This window comes from Oncorhynchus keta, chromosome 17 (assembly GCF_023373465.1).
Source record: "Oncorhynchus keta strain PuntledgeMale-10-30-2019 chromosome 17, Oket_V2, whole genome shotgun sequence".
Lineage (NCBI taxonomy): Eukaryota > Metazoa > Chordata > Actinopteri > Salmoniformes > Salmonidae > Oncorhynchus > Oncorhynchus keta.
In genome coordinates, this window is record NC_068437.1 from 5,510,814 (window position 1) to 5,529,165 (window position 18,352).

Below are 18,352 nucleotides of genomic sequence, written 5' to 3' on the forward strand. Positions count from 1 at the left end.
AAGTAACAGACACATCAGTTGTTTTTAAAAAAAAAATTTTTATTCACCTTTATTTAACCAGGTAGGCTAGTTGAGAACAAGTCTAATTTACAACTGCGACCTGGCCAAGATAAAGCAAAGCAGTGCGAGAAAAACAACAACACAGAGTTACACACGGGATAAACAAACAATTGAAAATATGTATACAGTGTGTGCAAATGAAGTAAGGAGGTAAGGCAATAAATAGGCTATAGTGAAGAAGTACAATTACAATTAGCAATTAACACTGGAGTGATAGATGTGTAGATGAGGATGTGCAAGTAGAAATACTGGTGTGCAAAAGAGCAGAAAAATATTATATGGGGATGAGGTAGGTAGTTGGTTAGATGGGCTATCTACAGATGGGCTGTGTACAGCTGCAGCAATCGGAAAGCTGCTCTGAAAGACAATGCTTGAAGTTAGTGAGGGAGATATAAGTCTCCAACTTCAGTGATTTTTGCAGTTCGTTCCAGTCATTGCCAGCAGAGAACTGGAAGGAAAGGCGGCCAAAGGAAGTGTTGGTTTTGGGGATGACAAGTGAAATATACCTGCTGGAGCACGTGCTACAGGTGGGTGTTGCTATGGTGACCAGTGAGCTGGGATAAGGCGGAGCTTTACCTAGCAAAGACCTATAGATTACCTGGAGCCAGTGGGTTTGGCGACGAATATGTAGCGAGGACCAGCCAACGAGAGCATAAAGGTCGTAATGGTGGGTAGTGTATGGGGCTTTCGTGACAAAACAGATGACACTGTGATAGACTGCATCCAATTTTCTGAGTAGAGTGTTGGAGGCTATTTTGTAATTGACATCGCCGAAGCCAAGGATCAGCAGGATAGTCCGTTTTACGAGGGTATGTTTGGCAGCATGAGTGAAGGAGGCTTTGTTACAAAATAGGAAGCCGATTCGAGATTTAACTTTGGATTGGAGATGCTTAATGTGAGTCCGGAAGGAGAGTTTACAGTCTAACCAGACACCTAGGTATTTACAATTGTCCACATATTTTAAGTCATAACCGTCCAGAGTAGTGATGCTAGTCGGGCGGGTAGTGATCGGTTGAGGAGCATGCATTTAGTTTTACTTGCATTTAAGAACAGTTGGAAGCCATGGAAGGAGTGTTAAATGGCATTGTTAAATGGCATTGAAGCTCATTTGGAGGTTTGTTAACACATTGTCCAAAGAAGGGCCAGATGTATACAGAATGGTGTCGTCTGAGTAGAGGTAGATCAAAGAATCACCAGCAGCAAGAGAAACATCATTGATATATACAGAGAAAAGAGTCTGCCCGAGAATTGAAACCTAGAGACTGCCAGAGGTCCGGACAACAGGCCCTCCGATTTGATACACTGAACTCTATTCGATAAGTAGCTAATGAACCAGGCGAGGCAGTCATTTGAGAAACCAATCAGCAACATCAGCTCAGCTGTCTGGATTTGGGTGAAGGAGAAGCGGGGGGGCTTGGGCCAGTTTCTGCGGGGTGTGCAATACTGTTGGCTGGGGTAGGGGTAGCCAGGTGGAAAGCGTGGCCAGCCGTAGAGAAATGCTTATTGAAATTCTCGATTTTGTGTATTTATATGTGGTGACAGTGTTTCCTAGCCTCAGTGCAATGGGCAGCTGACAGGAGTTGCTCTTATTCTCCATGGACTTTACAATGTCACAGAATGTTTTGGAACTAGTGCTGCAGGATGAACATTTCTGTTTGAAAAAGCTAGCCTTTTCTTTCCTAACTGACTGTGTATTGGTTCCTGACTTCCCTGAAAAGTTGCATACTGCGGGGACTATTCGAAGCTAGTGCAGTGCGCCACAGGATGTTTTTGTGCTGGTCAAGGGCAGTCAAGTCTGGAGTGAACCAAGGGCTATATCTCTTCTTCGTTCAACATTTTTTGAAAGGAGCATGCTTATTTAAGATGGTGAGGAAGGCACTTCTGAAGAACAACCAGGCATCTTCTACTGACGGGATGAGGTCAATATCCTTCCAGGATACCCGGGCCAGGTCGATTAGAAAGGCCTGCTCGCAGAAGTGTTTTATGGAGCGTTTGACAGTGATGAGGGGTGGTCTTTTGACCGCGGACCCATAACGGATGTAGGCAATGAGGCAGTGATCATTGAGATCCTGGTTGAAAACAATAGAGGTGTATTTAGAGGGCAAGTTGGTCAGGATGATGTCTTTGAGGGTGCCCATGTTTACAGATTTGGGGTTGTTACTGGTAGGTTCCTTGATAATTTGTGTGAGATTGAGGGCATCTAGCTTAAATTGAAGGATCTAAGCATATCCCAGTTTATGTCACCTAACAGTACGAATTCTGAAGATAGATGGGGGGCGATCACTTCACATATGGTGTCCAGGGCACAGCTGGGAGCTGAAGGGGGTCTATAACAAGCGTCAACAGTGAGAGACTAATATCTGGATAAATTGATTTTTAACCTCTAGTGTCGAGCAATCCCGTATCCGGGAGCGTAATCATAGCCTCAAGCTCATTACCATAACGCAACGTTTCCTATTCATGAAAATCGCAAATGAAATGAAATAAATATATTCAAACACAAGCTTAGCCTTTTGTTAACCTGTTAAGTCGACGCCTCTACTATTTCGAACATTCTGTTAAAAATCGCGCAACATTTCAGCGCCCTGCTACTCAGGCCAGGAATATAGTATATGCATATGATTAGTATGTGTGGATAGAACACACTCAGACATTTCTAAAACTGGTTAAATCACGGCTGTGACTATAACAGAACGTGCGTTTCATCGAAAAGTGCAGGAATATCTGATCACTGAAAATGGAAAAAAATATCCATCCGCGACTTCAAGGAATTGTTCAAAGTGAATCGAATTAAATGAGGCCGAGGTTGCAGTGCCTACAGCTTCCACACGTTGTCTAGAGTCTTGTCATTTGATTCGCAATTGATTCTTGGTCTAACCGAATCAAGAGAATCGATTCCCTCCGGTCTCCGACCGGATGTTGTGGTCGAGCTCTCTCCAAGACATTTTTTCGAAACAGACACCTATAGAATTGACATCGCCTCCTGATGAATTTTATCACTTATTAACGTGTACTAATACCTAAAGTTGCATTACAAAAGTATTTCAAGTCTTTTGTGAAAGTTTATCGTCAACTTTTTGAATTTAAAAATGACGTTACGTTATGAAACGCTATTTTTTCCCGTTTATCACACAGTCTTCATAGATCGATATCTAGGCTATATATGGACCGATTTAATCAAAAAAAAAGACCCAATAGTGATTATGGGACATCTAGGAGTACCAACAAAGAAGATGGTCAAAGGTAATGAATGTGTTATATTTTATTTGTGCAGTTTGTGTAGCGACGACTATGCTAATTATTTTGTTTACGTCCCCTGCGGGTCTTTTGGGGTGTTACATGCTATCAGATAATAGCTTCTCATGCTTTCGCCGAAAAGCATTTTAAAAATCTGACTTGTTGCCTGGATTCACAACGAGTGTAGCTTTAATTCAATACCCTGCATGTGTATTTTAATGAACGTGAGTTTTAACTAATACTATTAGCATTTAGCGTAGCACATTTGCATTTCCAGAGCTCTAGATGGGACGCCTGCGTGCCAGGTAGGACCAAGAGGTTAACAACACTGTCATCTCAGATTTTCAAAATATGCTTTTCAACCATAGCAAAACAAGCATTTGTGTAACAGTATTGATAGCTAGCGTAGCATTTAGCGTTAGCATTCAGCGGGCAACAATTTCACAAAAACAAGAAAAGCATTCAAATAAAATAATTTACCTTTGAAAAACTTCTGATGTTTTCAATGAGGAGACTCTCAGTTAGATAGCAAATGTTCAGTTTTTCCTGAAAAATTCTTTGTGTAGGAGAAATCGCTGCGTTTTGTTCGTCACGTTTGGCTACCCAAAGAAAATGATAATTCAGTCATCAAAACGCAGAACTTTTTTCCAAATTAACTCCATAATATCGACTGAAACATGGTAAACGTTGTTTAGAATCAATCCTCAAGGTGTTTTTCACATATCTCTTCGATGATATATCGTTCGTGGAAGTCTCCTCTCTCCTCTGAATCACATGGAAGAATGCTTGCAGCTGGAGATTACACACCAATTTCGACAAAGGACACCGGGCGGACACCTGGTAAATGTAGTCTCTTATGGCCAATCTTCCAATGATATGCCTACAAACACGTCACAATGCTGCAGACACCTTGGGGAAACGGCAGAACGTGTAGGCTCGTTCAGGGCACATTCACAGCCATATAAGGAGACAATGGAAAACAGCGCCTCAAAAATTTTGCTCATTTCCTGTTTGAAGTTTCATCTTGGTTTTGCCTGTAGCATCAGTTCTGTGGCACTCACACATAATATCTTTGCAGTTTTGGAAACGTCAGTGTTTTCTTTCCAAAGCTGTCAATTATATGCATAGTCGAGCATCTTTTCGTGACAAAATATCTTGTTTAAAATGGGAACGTTTTTTCATCCAAAAATGAAATACTGTCCCTAGTGTTCCAAGATGTTAAAACGGGAACGTTTTTCATCCAAAAATTAAAATAGAGCCCCCTATATCCAAGAAGTTAAAAGTAACAGACCTGGATAGTATGACAGAACTCTGATATATTTGCAGTAGTTGCAACTCCGCCCCCTTTAGCAGTTCTATCTTGATGGAAAATGTTGTAATTGGGGATGGAAATTTCAGAATTTTTGGTAGCCTTCCTAAGTCAGGATTCAGACACAGCGAGGACATCTGGGTTGGCGTAGTGTGCTAAAGCAGTGAATAAAGTAAATTTAGGGACAGGGGCTTCTGATGTAACATGCATGAACCCAAGGCTTTTGCGGATACAGAAGTCAACAAATGAGAGCGCCTGGGGACACACAGGACCTGGGTTAACCTCAACATCACCAGAGGGACAGAGGAGGAGTAGGATAAGGCTAAAGGCTATAAGAACTGGTTGTCTAGTGCGTTTGGAACAAAGAGTAAAAGCAGCAGACTTCTGGGCGTGGTAGGATAGATTCAGGGCATAATGCACAGACAAGGGCACGGTAGGGTGCAATTACAGTGGAGGTAAACTTAGGCATTGAGTGACAATGAGAGAGGTTGCATCTCTGGAAACACCAGTTAAACTAGGTGCAGTCTCCGTATATGTGGGGGGTGTGGCAAGGGAGCTAACTGAGGCATGTAGAGCGGGACTAGGAGCTCTGCAGTAAAACAAAACAATGACAGCTACCCTAAACAACAGTTTACATGGCATATTGACATTAGAGGGAGGCATAAAGCAATCACAGGTGTTGATTGGGAGGGCTAAGACAACAATGGGTAAACAGCTAAGACAGCAACAACGGGTAAATGGTGGTGAATAGGCAGAGGGGTCAGTTAGCTCCACACAGGGCCTGAATTCGAGGCACTCAGAGGAGAGGAGGAAACTGTGTGAATCAGGGCTTAATGGTCGAATTGTTGCAAGAAACCACTACTAAAGGACACCAATAATAAGAAGAGACTTGCTTGGGCCAAGAAACACAAGCAATGGACATTAGACCAGTGGAAATCAGTCCTTTGGTCTGATGAGTCCAAATTTGAGATATTTGGTTCCAACCTCTGTGTCTGTGTGAGACGCAGATTAGGTGAACGAATGACCTCTGCATGTGTAGTTCCAAAAATGAAGCATGGAGGAGAAGGTGTGATGGTGTTGAGTTGCTTTGCTGTTGACACTGGCAGTGATTTATTTAGAATTCAAGGCATACTTAACCAGCATGGCTCAATCAATTTTTTGGGGGTCACATACACATGGTTAGCAGACGTTATTGTGTGGGTAGCAAAATGCTTGTGTATCTAGTTCCACAGTGCAGTAATATCTAACAGTAATCTAACAATTCCATAACAACTACCCAAAACACAAAAAGCGAAGCAAAGGGATGGAATAAGAAAATATATAAATATATGGATGAGCGATGATCGAGTGGCATAGGCTAGATGGTATAATATACAGTATATACATATGAGATGAGTAATGCAAGATATGTAAACATTATTGAAGTGACTAGTGATCCATTTATTAAACTGGACACTGATTTCAAGTCTGTATGTAGGCAGCAGCCTCTCTGTGTTAGTGATGGCTGTTTAACAGTCTGATGGCCTTGAGATAGAAGCTGTTTTTCAGTCTCTCGGTCCCAGCTTTGATGCACCTGGCCAAGCAGTCATTTGTGAACAAGGAGTACAGGAGGGGGCTGAGCACGCACCCTTGTGAGGCCCCAGTGTTGAGGATCAGCAGGGTGGAGATGTTGTTTCCTACCTTCACCACCTGGGAGATGCCCGTCTGGAAGTCCAGGACCCAGTTGCACAGACCCAGGGCCCCAATCTTAATGATGAGCTTGGAGGGTACTATGGTGTTGAAGGCTGAGCTGTAGTCAATGAACAGCATTCTTACAAAGGTGTTCCTCTTGTCCAGATGGGATAGTGCAGTGTGATGGCGATTGCATCGTCTGTGGACCTATATGGGCGGTAAGCAAATTGAAGTGGGTCTAGGGTGGCAGGTAAGGTGGAGGTGATATGATCCTTGACTAGCCTCTCAAAGCACTTCATGGTGACAGAAGTGAGTGCTATGAGGCGATATTCATTTAGTTCAGTTAACTTTGCTTTATTGGGTACGGGAACAATGGTGGACATCTTGAAACAAGTGGGGACAGTAGACTGGGATAGGGATAGATTGAATATGTCCGTAAACACTCCAGCCAGCTAGTCTGCCCATGCTCTGAGGACGAGGCTAGGGATGCCGTCTGGGCCAGCAGCCTTGCGAGGGTTAACACGTTTAAACGTTTTACTCAAGTCGGCCACGGAGAAGGAGATGGAGGGCCTGCAGTCCTTGGTAGCGGGCCGCATTCACCTGCCCTATTAGTTCTGTTATACTCACAGACATTATTTTAACAGTTTTGGAAACTTTATAGTGTTTTCTATCAAATACTCCCATACATATGCATATCCTAGCTTCTGGGCCTGAGTAACAGGCAGTTTACTTTGGGCATGCTTTTCATCCGGATGTCAAAATACTGCCCCCTGCCCTAGAAAGGTTAAACATCATTATAAGTGCAAAGTGTGCTCGATAAATAGTGAATATCGGCACAAAAGCAATAATGGCATTACAATTAATATAAGTGTCGATATGACAGCAGTCATAAATAGTATATTATTGTCAGCTCATGCTTACATGGCGTGCATTTTTACTCAATGACATCAGTTTGATTTCATTTAGAGCTTATTCCTTGTCCTAACAGTTGACACAAATCTTCCATTTTAATTTGCTTGACACACCTCCCACAAACACATCACTTGCAGGTGACACAAGTGTCTTGGGATCTGTCTTTGTACATCTGGCCACCTGGCACCGACTCCTCCCCGGGAGCTGTGAGCAATTTTATCTCACGCAAAGGCTCCCATGGAATCTGTGCTGCTGCCTTGGCCCTCATAGGTCTCAAACGTAGCCCATATGCCAGACTCATGATGAAGTCTCTCCAAAACATCCACACCAACCTATGGAACACAGTAGAGTAGAAAACATTAGGATTATTTTTCCCATAGGAAAAACATGTGTTCTGTCACTTCAAGCATTGTATAAGTTTATGTATGGCAATAGGTGTTATGTAATATGGACATACCTTTGATTGTGGCAGCGATAACGCAGCATGTGCATCCATTCGTCTTGGTCTTCTTGTAAATTCAGTAAATCTCTCACTGTGTACTCCAAGTAGGCCAGAGTACACTGATAAAACTGCTTGGGTTTGGTGGCCTGAAATAGGGTACATTCACATTTGGTGATGACATAAATATCCATAATCCGCTTCCCCTTGCTCATCAACTCACCCATTTCCCCCTTTCTCCCCATCATACATTAAGTAAAGTATCAAATATGTTGTTATATGTGTGAAATTAGTTTCGGTATAGTTTAGGTTAAGTTTAGAAGCAATTATCGGGGTGATTATCAACTGGGCACTGAACATTCCAATGTTGGGAGAATGAGTGCAGCAGGCCCTACTGTCGGGAAGAGGGGCAACGGGAAAAACCATTCAAATACAACATTCCCTACTAAAGCTGGTTAACTCCAGTTCTGTTTGTGATATTAAGATCTTATCAACAGCATGATATATACGTACTTATGTAGGAAAAGCCAAGGATGGAGGAGGGCATGACTTAAAAAATAGCATAGTAATAAAATAAATTCATGAGCAGTCAAAATTACATAACTGACCATTTTTCCAAAATGGTAAATTATCTTAATTTATCCCCCATCTTTGCAGTAGCCAAAGAGGATCTATTATATTTCTCAGCTCAGATGTGACACAAACTTTGCAGGTGTTTCTGATTAATAAACAATTAAATGTTAGTGGGTAGTACCATTCAAATTAAAACAAGCATTGAAACTAAACTTAGGCAAAGAAAATGTTACACATCATTTCATAGGAAAAGACACATCATTGGCACAAATATGCACGAAGCAGACAGTTCGGTTCTGTCACTTCAAGCACCAATGTATCATACTTTGACTAAAACAATGATTTATTGACTTTCATCATGGGTAAGCTCTGGCCAATGTCTTTCAGCTCGAAAAAAGTGGATTTCTACTGGTGTGAGCGTTTAATCTTGTCCAGCAACAGTGTAAAAAGTTAGGATGTGCATATCACTCCCAAACCCTTCCTGCATGTATCCTCCAGGCCAGTCTGCTGTGTTCTCTGGAGAAGGAGCAGAGGGGTCACCTGATTGCTGAGTCACAGTCAAGCGACGCCCTCCTGAGCGACACAGGGACGCAGACCTACGCCTTCCTGTCAGCTCCGTTCGGTCGTGACACTTCATTGGCCAGTCTGACGGAGGACCGCCCCCTCCAGCTCCACCTCCAGCTGCAGGCGAAGGGTGTGACAGCCCGACACAACAAGTCTAGCTCCGCCTTCACCTTTCTCTGTGGACACACCTTTCAACGCAGAGAGTTCCCCAAACACTTCAGGTACTCCTAACACTTCAGGTAGCTCAAACATTTCACGTACCTGACCCGCTGTCGTGTAGTATATGATATGGCTTGATATCCTTTAGTATGTTTTCTAGACAAATAAAATGAATGTTCCTCATCATTATTATTCAGGAACGTGCACACCGACATACAGATGTGTGCTAGTGGCTGGTTTGAGCAGAGGTGTCCCCTAGCCTACCTGGGCTGCACTTTCAGCCAGAGGAGGTTCCAGCCCTCCACACACACTGCCACTGTCACCTACAAGTAAGAAAACTCCCTCATAGAAACATACAGACAGCCCTTACCATTACCATTACCTTGACCCTGACAATAACTTTATCTAACCTGTACCTCCAGCAAAGAGCTTAGTAGCTTCAGCCTGAGACCCACGGTCCCTGCCTCTCTAAATGAGGAACCCCAATATTCCAAGTCCCAGCCTGCTCCAGAACCAGTCTCAAACATCAGGAGGCGAAGGTCGAGGGGTGGAGGTGGAGGGGACCAGGACTCTCTGAGCTCTCTGCCCTATGAGGTGCTGTACCACATGGCCAGCTTCCTGGACAGCCTTTCCCTGTCCCAACTGGCCCTGGTGTCCCACCTCATGAGGGAGGTGTGTTCCTCTCTGCTGCACGACAGGGGGATGGTCTCCCTCCTCTGGGAGAAGAAGACCTATAAGACTGGCATGGCCAAGTGGAAGGCCAAGAAGGTGGTGAGTTAGCCGAGATAGAAGTTCCTAAATTAGTTTTTTTAAGGTGCTTTTCCTTTGTTGATTTCCTCTGCTCTTTTTTCCTCTTTGTTCTCCTCTTCTCTCTATTCCTTCCTCCTCTCATCTTCTCCTCCCCTCCCCTGTACTCTCCCTCCACTCCTCCCCTCCGCCCAGGTGTGGCAGTTCAGTACTCTGTTCTCTCCAGTAGAAGCATGGTGCTTTGACAACAATGTACCCTCCATGTCAGACCACCTGAAGGTGTGCCCTTACTACGAGATGGAGCCCAGGACCGAGCGTGTGCTCCTGCCTCACATTGTCAACAACAAAATGAACACAGACACACAAAGCAACAGCAAAAGTCTGGTCACCCTGTTCCAGAAGAATATTTGAATAGTGTTTCATAAGATTTAATAGTGGTTCATAAGGTTTGAATAGTGGCTCATTTGTGCTGCACTTACAATCCTCTACCCTGAGTGCCAGTCTGTTTGTGCCATCATCCTTGTCACTCATTGTCATGCCAAACATGTATGGCTTGACAATAACAGCAATAGAGTTGGCAAGAGCTTAAACATATCTGGGACCAAGTTAGCGATCTACTTAAAGAGCCACTGAACATGCTGATTGGCATGTGTGTTTTTCTGTTGCTCATTAGAAAAATTAGATTTCAGTCTTGGAAGTGCGTTTCCTGACCGATTCTGCACTTGGTTAAGGATGTTTGTCCCCCATGACACACTGCGGAAGCCTATTTCACTTCCTCAAAATCCCCAGAATAAATCTAAGATAACTCAAGAAATCTGTAATATATTTTTACATTTTTGCTAAGGATGTTTTAGTTGCGCAATTCTACATCTAACTAAGATGTTTGATGCAGTATTTCTCAAGTTTAAAAAAATGTGCAACGTGTTGTCTTGTGTAAACAAAGTCTGAGCAGCTGGGCAGATCTGTCTCGTAGTCTATGCTATTGTATAGAGAGCAATCACCGCAGCTGTTCACCCCATGTTAGTGGGCAAATTGACATCTTCAAATTAAAACCCAAACTTTATTAATTTACCCGTGGTGAAGCACAGATGTTCCAAACCGTCAGACTGGGAGTGCAACTGGTCAACTGGAGTCATGTGCAGGAGAGCAGAGATGAGTGAACAGGCACACTTTAATTGGCAGAAGCACATCAGTTGGACGCAACAGCGTCACAACACTCCAGCCTAAGGCAAAAACGAATAGAGCACAAATAATGAACAACAATACAATAACACAGGTTCAAAACAATACCCGGAAAAACCCAGCCTGCCGCGTCACACAATAAACGTAACGAACAATTACACACACAGACATGGGGGGGAACAGAGGATAATATACACGTAGAGTGATGAGGGGGATGTAAACCTGGTGTGCGGAAAAACAAGACAAAACAAATGGAAAATGAAAGGTAGAGCGGCGATGGCTAGAAGACCGGTGACGTCGACCGCCGAGCGCTGCCTGAACAAGGAAAGGAGCCGACTTCGGCGGGAGTCGTGACACAAACTCCGTTTTAGAGTACAGCACACATTTTGTTGTAACCCCGGACAAAAACACTTTTCTGCCCTGCTAGAACTGCCCCGGTCATAATTTAATATTCTTTTAACTAGGCAAGTGGAAAGTGGAAACGTCTAGGAGCAACAGTGGTTCAGCCGCGAAGTGGTAGACCACACAAGCTCACAGAACGGGACCACCAGGTGCTGTTCTCTGGATGAATGAATCATCTGGCACCATCTCCAACTGACAAATCTGGGTTTGGTGGATGCCAGAAGAATACTACCTGCCCGAATGCATCGTGCCAACTGTAAAGTTTGGTGGAGGGGTAATAATGGTCTGGGGCTTTTTTTCATGGTTCGGGCTAGTCCCCTTAGTTCCAGTGAAGGGAAATCTTAATGCTACAACATACAATGAAATTCTAGATGATTCTGTGCTTCCAACTTGACTGGCCTGCACAGAACCCTAACCTCAACCCCATCAAACACTGTTGGAATGAATTGGAAAGCCAACTGCGAGCCAGGCATAATCGCCCAACATCAGTGCCCGACCTCACTAATGCTTTGTGGCTGAACAGAAGCAAATCTCTGCAGCAATGTTCCAACATCTAGTGGAATGCCTTCCAAGAAGAGTGGAGGCTGTTATAGTAGCAAAGGAGGGACCAACTCCATATTAAATGCCCATGATTTTGGATTGACATATTTGACGAGCAGGCGTCCAAATACTTTTGGTTATGTAATGTACATATACACCATTTCCAGCCTTTCACAATCAAATAATTAGACTTCCCACAATTGATCATCATTACACTATTGTTCTAAATTCAATCATCCTCTTTACCCTCATCATTCAGATAAATCAAATTCAATCACCTTCTTCACCCTCCACCATCAGATTCTATCTGGTTTCTATCACCCATTCATCCGTTGATGACAGAATAGCATATTTAAATTGTATATTTATTATGTTACTAGTTTTTGCTTAGTAGCCAGAGCAATGCAGCCTCGTGAGTGTTCGTGCGTTTATGCAAGGACAGCATGGATATAGAGCTGCACCTCTTGAATTTTGAGTTATTTGACAAAGGTTAGTGTCATAAAAACTGCAGAATATGCTATTTTTTTTACTATATAGAAATCAAAATGTTTTAAATGGATGTAACTCCGAAGGAGGATTTGATAAAGTGATGCTCCTCTCTCTGCATCTGTAAATTAGAATAGAATAAAACATTAGTGTCCATCCAGAATGGACATTTTGCTTTGGCATCACATGACTTTCAAAGGATTGCATACGCATACGTTCTCACATCATACACATGTAAACCAGTCAGTCCATCATATTGCATACACTAAAAATATAGAAGACATTCATACATTTACTCACAACTGACCACTGTCCCAACTGCACTGGATAGATAAGTACACATAGCGATACAATTTACATTGCATTTAGTAGTCCAACAGCATAAGGAACGAATGAATGTTTGAACACATTCTTCTTGGCCATAGGCATTCTGAAGGGCAGCCAGAGAGAAGCCTCTTGAACTGAGGGTGTAGAGAGCCGGAAGGGTCGCCAATGACTGACGGTGCCTTCTTTTTGGCTTCTGGAACAGTTGGCTGCTGGCTGTGTTTACTCTTCTTGTTAGTTTGCGTTTGCTCCTCACGCTCAGATTACCGTACCAGACTGTCAAATTTTTAATTTAAAATTTATTTCATCTTTATTTAAACAGGTAGGCAAGTTGAGAACAAGTTCTCATTTACAACTGCGACCTGGCCATAATAAAGCAAAGCAGTTCGACACATACAAAAACACAGTTACACATGGAGTAAACACAGAGTCAATAATACAGTAGAAAAACTAGTCTATATACAATGTGTCCAAATGAGGTGAGATAGGGGAGGTAAGGCAACAAATAGGCCATGGTGGCGAAGTAAATACAATATAGCAATTAAACACTGGAATGGTAGATGTGTAGAAGATGTATGTGCAAAGTAAAAAATACTAGGGTGCAAAGGAGCAAGATAGGCTATGGGCTATGTACAGGTGCAGTAATCTGTGAGCTGCTCTGACAGCTTGTGCTTAAAGTTAGTGAGGGAGATATGAGTCTCCAGTTTCAGTGATTTTTGTAGTTCGTTCCAGTCATTGGCAGCAGAGAACTGGAAGGAGAGGTGGCCAAAGGAGGAGTTGGCTTTGGGGTGACCAGTGAGATATATCTGCTGGAGCGCGTGCTACGGGTGGGTGCTGCTATGGTGACCAGTGAGCTGAGATAAGGCGGGGCTTTACCTAGCAGGGTCTTGTAGATGACCTGAAGCCAGTGGGTTTGGCGACGAGTATGAAGCGAAGGCCTGCCAATGAGAGAGGACAGGTCGAAGTGGTGGGTAGTATATGGGGCTTTGGTGACAAAATGGATGGAGCTGTGATAGACTGCATCCAATTTTTTGAGTAGAGTGTTGGAGGCTATTTTGTAAATGACATCGCTGAAGTCGAGGATCGGTAGGAAGGTCAGTTTTACAAGGGTATGTTTGGCAACATGAGTAAAGGATGCTTTGTTGCGAAATAGGAAGCCAATTCTAGATTTCATTTTGGATTGGAGATGTTTAATGTGAGTCTGGACGGAGAGTTTACAGTCTAACCAGACACCTAGGTATTTGTAGTTGTTCAGATATTCTAAGTCAGAACAGTCCAGAGTAGTGATGCTGGACTGGCGGGCAGGTGCGGGCAGCGATCGGTTGAAGTGCATGCATGTAGTTTTACTTGTATTTAAGAGCAGTTGAAGGCCATGGACTGAGAGTTGTATGGCATTGAAGCTGGTCTGGAGGGTTGTTAACACTGTGTCCAAAGAAGAGCCAGAAGTATACAGAATGGTGTCGTCTGTATAGAGGTGGATCAGAGACTCACCAGCAGCAATCATTGATGTAAACAGAGAAAAGAGTCGGCCCAAGAATTGAACCCTGTGGCACCCTCAGAGACTGCCAGAGGCCCGGACAACAGGCCCTCCGATATGAACACTGGTGTCGTCTGAACACTGAACTCTATCGGAGAAGTAGGTGGTGAACCAGGCGAGGCAATCATTTGAGAAACCAAGGCTGTTGAGTCTGCCGATAAGAATGTGGTGATTGACAGAGTTGAAAGCCTTGGCCAGGTAGATGAAAACGGCTGCACAGTATTGTTTCTTATCAATGTCGGTTATGAAATCGTTTAGGACCTTGAGCGTGGCTGGGGTGCACCCATGACCAACTCTGAAACCAGATTGCATAGCGGAGAAGGTACGGTGGGATTCAAAATGGTCAGTAATCTGTTTGTTAACTTGGTTTTCGAAGACCTTAGAAAGGCAGGATAGGATAGATATAGGTCTGTAGCAGTTTGAGTCAAGACTTGCCCCCCCCCCCTTTGAAGAGGGGGATGACCGCAGCTGCTAGCAATCTTTAGGAATATCAGACGACACGAAAGAGAGGTTGAACAAGCTAGTAATAGGGGTTGCAACAATTTTGGCAGATAATTTTAGAATGAAAGGTTCCAGATTGTCTAGCCCGGCTGATTTGTAGATGTCCAGATTTTGCAGCTCTTTCAGAACATCAGCTATCTGGATTTGGGAGAAGGAGAATGGGGAGGCTTGGGCGAGTTGCTGTGGGGGGTGCAGGGCTGTTGACCGGAGTAGGGGTAGCCAGGTGGAAAGAATGGCCAGCCGTAGAAAAAATGCTTCTTGAAATGATCAATTATAGTGGATTTATCAGTGGTGACAGTGTTTCCTAGCCTCAGTACAGTGGGCAGCTGGGAGGAGGTGCTCTTATTCTCCATGGACTTTACAGTGTCCCAGAAATTTTTTGTATTTGTGTTTCAGGAAGCAAATTTCTGCTTGAAAAAGCTAGCCTTTCCTAACTGCCTGTGTATATTGGTTCCTGACTTCCCTGAAAAGTTCCATATCACGGGGGCTGTTTGATGCTAATGCAGAACGCCACAGGATGTTTTGTGCTGGTCAAGGGCAGTCAGATCTGGAGAAAACCAAGGGCAATATCTGTTCCTGGTTCTAAATCTCTTGAGTGGGGCATGCATTTTTAACCAGGTGTCCTCTACTGATGGGATGAGGTCAATATCCAGGATACCCGGGCCAGGTCGATTAGAAAGGCCTGCGTGCTGAAGTGTTTCAGGGAGCGTTTGACAGTGATGAGGAGAGGTCGTTTGACCGCAGACCCATTACGGATGCTGGCAATGAGGCAGTGATCGCTGAGATCTTGGTTGAAAACAGCAGAGGTGTATTTAGAGGGCAAGTTGAGGGTGCCCATGAGGGTGCCCATGTTTACAGTTTTGGGGTTGTACCTGGTAGGTTCATTGATAATTTGTGTGAGATTGAGGGCATCAAGCTTCGATTGTAGGATGGCCGGGGTGTTAAGTATGTCCCAGTTTAGGTCACCTAGCAGCACGAGCTCTGAAGATAGGGGGTCAGAGGGTAGAAGTCACAAAGTAGAAGTTCAAATTGTTTGGGTACAGACCTGGATAGTAGGACAGAACTCTGCAGGCCATCTCTGCAGTAGATTGCAACACTGCCCCCCTATCTTGTCTGAAAATGTTGTAGTTAGGGATGGAGATTTCAGGGTTTTTGGTGGTCTTGCTAAGCCAGGATTCAGAAATGGCTAGGACATCCAGGTTGGCAGAGTGTGCTAAAGCAGTGAATAAAACAAACTTAAGGAGGAGGCTTCTAATGTTAACATGCATAAAACCAAGGCTTGTACGGTTACAGAAGTCATCAAAAGAGAGTGAATGGGGAATAGGAGTGGAGCTAGGGCCTGGATTCACCTCTACATCGCCAGAGGAACAGAGGAGGAGTAGGATAAGGGTGCGGCTAAAAGCTATAAGGGCTGGTCGTCTAGGACGTCCAGAACAGAGAATAAAAGGAGCATGTTTCTGGGGGCGATTAAAATGATTCAAGGTATAATGTACAGACAAAGGTATGGTAGGATGTGAATAGAGTGGAGGTAAACCTAAGCAATGAGTGATGATGAGAGAGATATTGTCTCTAGAAACATCATTGAAACCTGGTGATGTCATCGGATGTGTGGGTAGTGGAACTGAAGGGTTGGATAAGGTATATTGAGCAGGGTTAGAGGCTCTACAGTGAAATAAGACAATAAACACTAACCAATATTGAATTTGAGGATACTCTCCACCAAGCTGCTGTACACCATCTCCAGAACATCCTGGCTGACCCCAAACCGCTTCCATTTCCTGATTAAAAACAGCCGCTGGTTTGCCTTACAATATATTTGATTAGTAATATAGTTATAGTAAATAAAACAGTCACATAAGATCTTATTTTTACAAAGTAAAACATAAAAGCGCTGCTGAAGGGTGAAGATCCCTCAAATGTTAATAACTATCGTCATATCGCCAAACTCCCTATCCTGGCCAAAGTCTATGAATCCACCATAGTGAACTCACAGTTAAAAACTTCTTAATTGAAAGAACATACTGACTGGGCTTTATAATCGGGGCACAGCACCACAACTGCAGCTATGGCAGTGGAAAATTACATAATTAATGCACTTGATAAAAAGCAACATTGTGCTGCTTTGTTTGTGGATTTATCAAAGGCCTTTGATTCAGTTGACCATGAATTGTTGCTAGCTAGAATCAGAAACATTGGTCTCAGTGAAGGGGCAGTAAATTGGTTGTGGAATTATTTTTCTGACAGAACACAATGTGTATATACTGACAATCACAAATGTAGCTTCCTTGAGATTATTATAGGTGTGCCCCAGGGTTCCATACTAGCCCCAGTGTTGTTCTAAATTTGTATTAATGATTTGGGAAATGGGATGCAACTGGCAAAATTACATCTATATGCAGATGATACAGTCATATGTACATGTGCTCCTTCTCTGGTTCAGGCTTTTGAAGAGCTCCATACTGCTTTTCAGTCACTGCAGGCCTCCCTTAATGGTCTCAAACTGGTCTTGAATGTACAAAACCTAAATTCATGACCTTTAACAGTTAGAACTCAAAGAAGGTTAGCATTGTCACATCTGGTGGCTTATCCATTGAAAAAGTGTCCTCCCACAAATATCTAGGTATTTGGTTGGATGACAAGTTATCCTTTAAAGTTCATGTGGATAATCTTGTGACAAAGCTTAAATTGAAATTGTTTTTTTATCATCATAATAAGGCTTGCTTCCCGCTTATGGCTAGAAAGAAGCTTGTTCAGGCCACTTTTCCCTCTGTCATTAATTATGGTGACTTGTTGAATATGCATGCAGCCTCCTCTGTCTTACAGAGACTGGACTCTGTTTATCACTCATCCTTGCGCTTTATTACAATGCCAAGTCACTCACCCACCGCTACACCTTGTACCAAATGGTACAGTGGACCTCACTTTATATGCGCAGAAAGATACATTTGTATGTGTTCATCTACAAAGCCCTTTTGGGTAAACTCCCTCTTTACCTCTAGTCTGCTCTCCTTCACCACCAGCATTTACCATACCCAGTCTGCTAGGTGGTTGCTAGTAAAGTCCCCAGGACATTCACAGTATTAGACAAGACTGCCTCCTCTTCTTGTGCACCAGACACATGGAATATTCTACAATCCATGCTTCATCGAGATATGTTAGTGCCACTGAATGAATTTAAAATATTGATGGGACACTCTGTTACAGAGGAGTGTAATGCTTGTTGTAGGCTGGATCATGTTGTATTGTATTGTTGTATGTTTTAATAATGTAATGCATTGATTGTTGCTGCCTTCTTGGCCAGGTCTCCCTTGAAAAAGAGACTCTGTTTCTCAGTGGGCTTTCCTGGTTAAATACAGGTTAAATAAAGAAAAGAGAATGGTACAAACCGGCAAGGTGTGCAGTGATTTATTTTGTTTGTTGCTGCTGATAAATAGGCATAACAAACTCATCATTACACTATTGTCTTTCTAAATTATTAATCAACCTCTTCACCCTCCTTATCATTCAGTTAAGCGTCATTTAAATTCAATTGTGAAGTAAGGTGCACAATTATCCCAAATCATTCATTTGCTAGTCATTCAGTGAGGAGAGAGAGAACCATTAGAGCCTGGCTGGGTACCAACGGAACGCTGTCTTGGCATGTTAAGTCGGCAATAGGTGTGAAAAAAACCTGGGTAACAAGGCTCTAAATACTTTCTGTTTGTGATTT

General features: G+C 43.2%; 1 protein-coding gene across 1 annotated transcript in view; it reads left to right on the plus strand.

Annotated features, from left to right (window-relative positions):
* Nucleotides 1-18,031, plus strand: part of LOC118396209 (F-box only protein 40) — a 42,036-nt gene extending 24,005 nt beyond the window's left edge. The window contains exons 4-7 of the mRNA XM_052465337.1: nucleotides 8,700-8,986; nucleotides 9,122-9,253; nucleotides 9,347-9,695; nucleotides 9,867-18,031. Coding sequence (XP_052321297.1) covers nucleotides 8,700-8,986; nucleotides 9,122-9,253; nucleotides 9,347-9,695; nucleotides 9,867-10,082 — 984 coding nt within the window. The 3' untranslated portion in view covers nucleotides 10,083-18,031. The remainder of the gene's footprint in view (nucleotides 1-8,699; nucleotides 8,987-9,121; nucleotides 9,254-9,346; nucleotides 9,696-9,866) is intronic.
* Nucleotides 18,032-18,352: the final 321 nt, after the last annotated feature.